This window comes from Priapulus caudatus, unplaced genomic scaffold (assembly GCF_000485595.1).
Source record: "Priapulus caudatus unplaced genomic scaffold, Priapulus_caudatus-5.0.1 Scaffold228, whole genome shotgun sequence".
Lineage (NCBI taxonomy): Eukaryota > Metazoa > Priapulida > Priapulimorpha > Priapulimorphida > Priapulidae > Priapulus > Priapulus caudatus.
In genome coordinates, this window is record NW_014577289.1 from 443,182 (window position 1) to 445,792 (window position 2,611).

The 2,611-nt window shown below is 51.7% G+C and overlaps 1 protein-coding gene across 2 annotated transcripts in view; it reads right to left on the reverse strand.

Annotated features, from left to right (window-relative positions):
- Nucleotides 1–1,233: 1,233 nt before the first annotated feature.
- The window catches only part of LOC106807677 (putative uncharacterized protein DDB_G0291608), a 54,714-nt gene continuing 53,336 nt past the window's right edge, over nt 1,234–2,611 (reverse strand). For both annotated transcript variants that reach the window (XM_014810096.1, XM_014810097.1), the window contains exon 2: nt 1,234–2,203. In XM_014810096.1, coding sequence (XP_014665582.1) covers nt 1,458–2,203 — 746 coding nt within the window. In that variant the 3' untranslated portion in view covers nt 1,234–1,457. The remainder of the gene's footprint in view (nt 2,204–2,611) is intronic.

A 2,611-nucleotide genomic window follows, 5' to 3' on the forward strand; every position in this document is an offset into this window, starting at 1 on the left:
CATGCACGCACGCACGCACCAATGCGTGCATATACAGATACGCACGCATGCAGGCACCTGCACACGCAAGCACACAGGCAAGCACGCACATGCCCGACGGATGTTTTGAGAAGCGAGTAATCCTCACACCACACATGCAGCACTCGCTGCGAGCGGCCCTTGTAAATATATATACATACATACATATATATATATATATATATATATATATATATATGTATATATCAACTCAGCCGAAATTGTCCCTAACATCGAAATTCCTAAAGCTTAGGTGACCGAGCCCCGAGGAAAATTAGTTCATCAGCGTGGCGTCGGTAGCATACGCTCACCTCGCCATGTATCGCCGCTGCTTATGTGCCTGCTACCGGAGGCATGTAACGCGGTTAGGCCACAGCTGTATCGCGGGCGCGGTCGATGAAATGTTGTTTCACCGGCTGGGCGGTCAGACTCATCACAGCAATTATATATAATTGTCAGAGTCGCGAAATAAGAATCCGCGCGTAGATTAAGAGCTGATTACGAGGATATGTGAACGTTTATGATATTTATTAAAATGATTAACAGATTCGTCATACTCTCACCGAATGTTCGCGAGATTAACTTGCGATTTTAGATGGCCATTAAGAAGGAATGGCACTGACTCCCCGGATGTACGCGATTCCTGTATGTCCGCGGAGACCCAGATGTGAGGGTCATAATGGCGCCTAGGTTCGTAAATATGGTGGCCAATGACGCAAGAACATGTGCGTTTGAATGAAAATGTCTTTTTTGAAATCTACGCCATTGTTTAAATTCTAGACGTACCATCGTTTAACCTCGAATCACTCGAGCTACGTATAACTTACAGGCCTGAAGATTTGATTTGATCATAATAATGATATTCGTAATTTGGCTTCACTCGTTCTTTGCTGGATGTCAGGCTCCTACACGCACGAATTCTACGAATAGGACGGCAGCAGTACAGCAATTTAAAATCATTGATATAAAGTTGCACTGCTTCTGGAAAGTATTATAGCACGACATCAAACACGACAACCCTTACATTCGCTATATTACATATTGTTGCGTGTCTGCCTATCTGTCTATTTGACTGCATGTCTGTCTCACTCTCTCTCTGTCTTTCTCTCACTCTCCTCTTTCCCCCTTCCTCTTTCTCTATCCTTTTCTATGTTCATCTCCTTTTCTCTCCCTGACTCGAGTCATTATACACGAGCGCACGCACTCTCTCTCTCTCTCTCTCTCTCTCTCTCTCTCTCTCTCTCTCTCTCTCTCTCTCTCTCTCTCTCTCTCTCCCTCTCTATTCTTCTGCCCATCTTTCACTCATCATTCACATATCACACACGCTCGCATCCCATCCGAAAAACCCAGCAACCGAAATCAAGTTCATGACGCTTTCCCCGGGAGGCAGTTATCTCCACGTTGAGCAGTGACGGCAGCAGCGGCGGCGGCGGCGGTAACTAAAGCGAGTAGATGATGCTGCCGAATTCGTCGCCGCTGATGTCAGCAAACTCGTCGGCTGACGTCGCGCTCTCGTCGGCATCATAGTCGTCTGGAATGTCGCCGACGGCGCACAGGTCGTCCGCTGCCGTATCACAGTCCGCGGGCGGCACGACACTCTCCACCACGCGCAAGTCCGTCGTCATCGTCATCGTCGTCGTCGGCGGCAGCGCGCAGCGCGGACTAGAGCTCTCCGTTCTCGCGAGACACGCGCTGCCGTCCGTCGACACGTCGCAGCGCGTGTAATGTTCGCAGCAGCGTGATGGCTGCTGATGCTGCTGCTGCGGCATGGAGGCGTCACCGGTGCTACTCGTGCTTTCCTGCTGCTGCTGCTGCTGCTGCTGCTGCTGTCGCTGCTGCTGTTTCTCCTCCTTCACCTCGCGCTGCAGCTTCTGCATCGTGTTGTGAATGAGCACGCTGCGACGCAGGAACACCTCCGGGTCGTCGATCTGCCGCAGCTTGCCGATGGACATCTTCAGCACCTGCTTACGCTCCTCACGCGTCGCACTTCCGCGCGGAATTCCCGCCGCTCCCGCCGGCGCCGCCGCTGCCGCAATCTTGGCGGGAGGCTGCGAGTGGGCGTCCGTCCAGTCGACGGCGCACAACTTCCGCTTCTGCTGCTGCTGCTGCTGCGGAGGCGGAGCAGGATGAAGAGGTTCCGATGGCATCGTCGCTCGCAAGTCATCGGCGTCATCGATTCGCTCGTCTGCGTGATGAAAAGAGATGACGTGGGTGTTAGGATGTATACGTAATTGCGTAGAGCGGCACGAGATATTTTACCCTCCTCCAAGCGTCCACCCTCCCGCGCCCCCTCCTCTCCGCATCCACCCCACCAGCATCGTTTCCTTCCCCTGCCAAAGCGCGTTAGCCCAATTACATACAATAACATGAATTTAATACGCGTAGCGGAATCCGTGACCTCGCTATACGATCGCGATTACTGTCACCGCGGCCGACGCCATAATCATCTACGATCTGTGATCTTGTAAGATCTGCTCGCTACATCTGCTAGCGCTAACCATAGTTATGGAGACGTTTCACTTCGCGTGCTCTTGCACTACTTTTCCAGTCAGCAGCCGAGATGAAATCAATCGCATAAGCATATATATATATA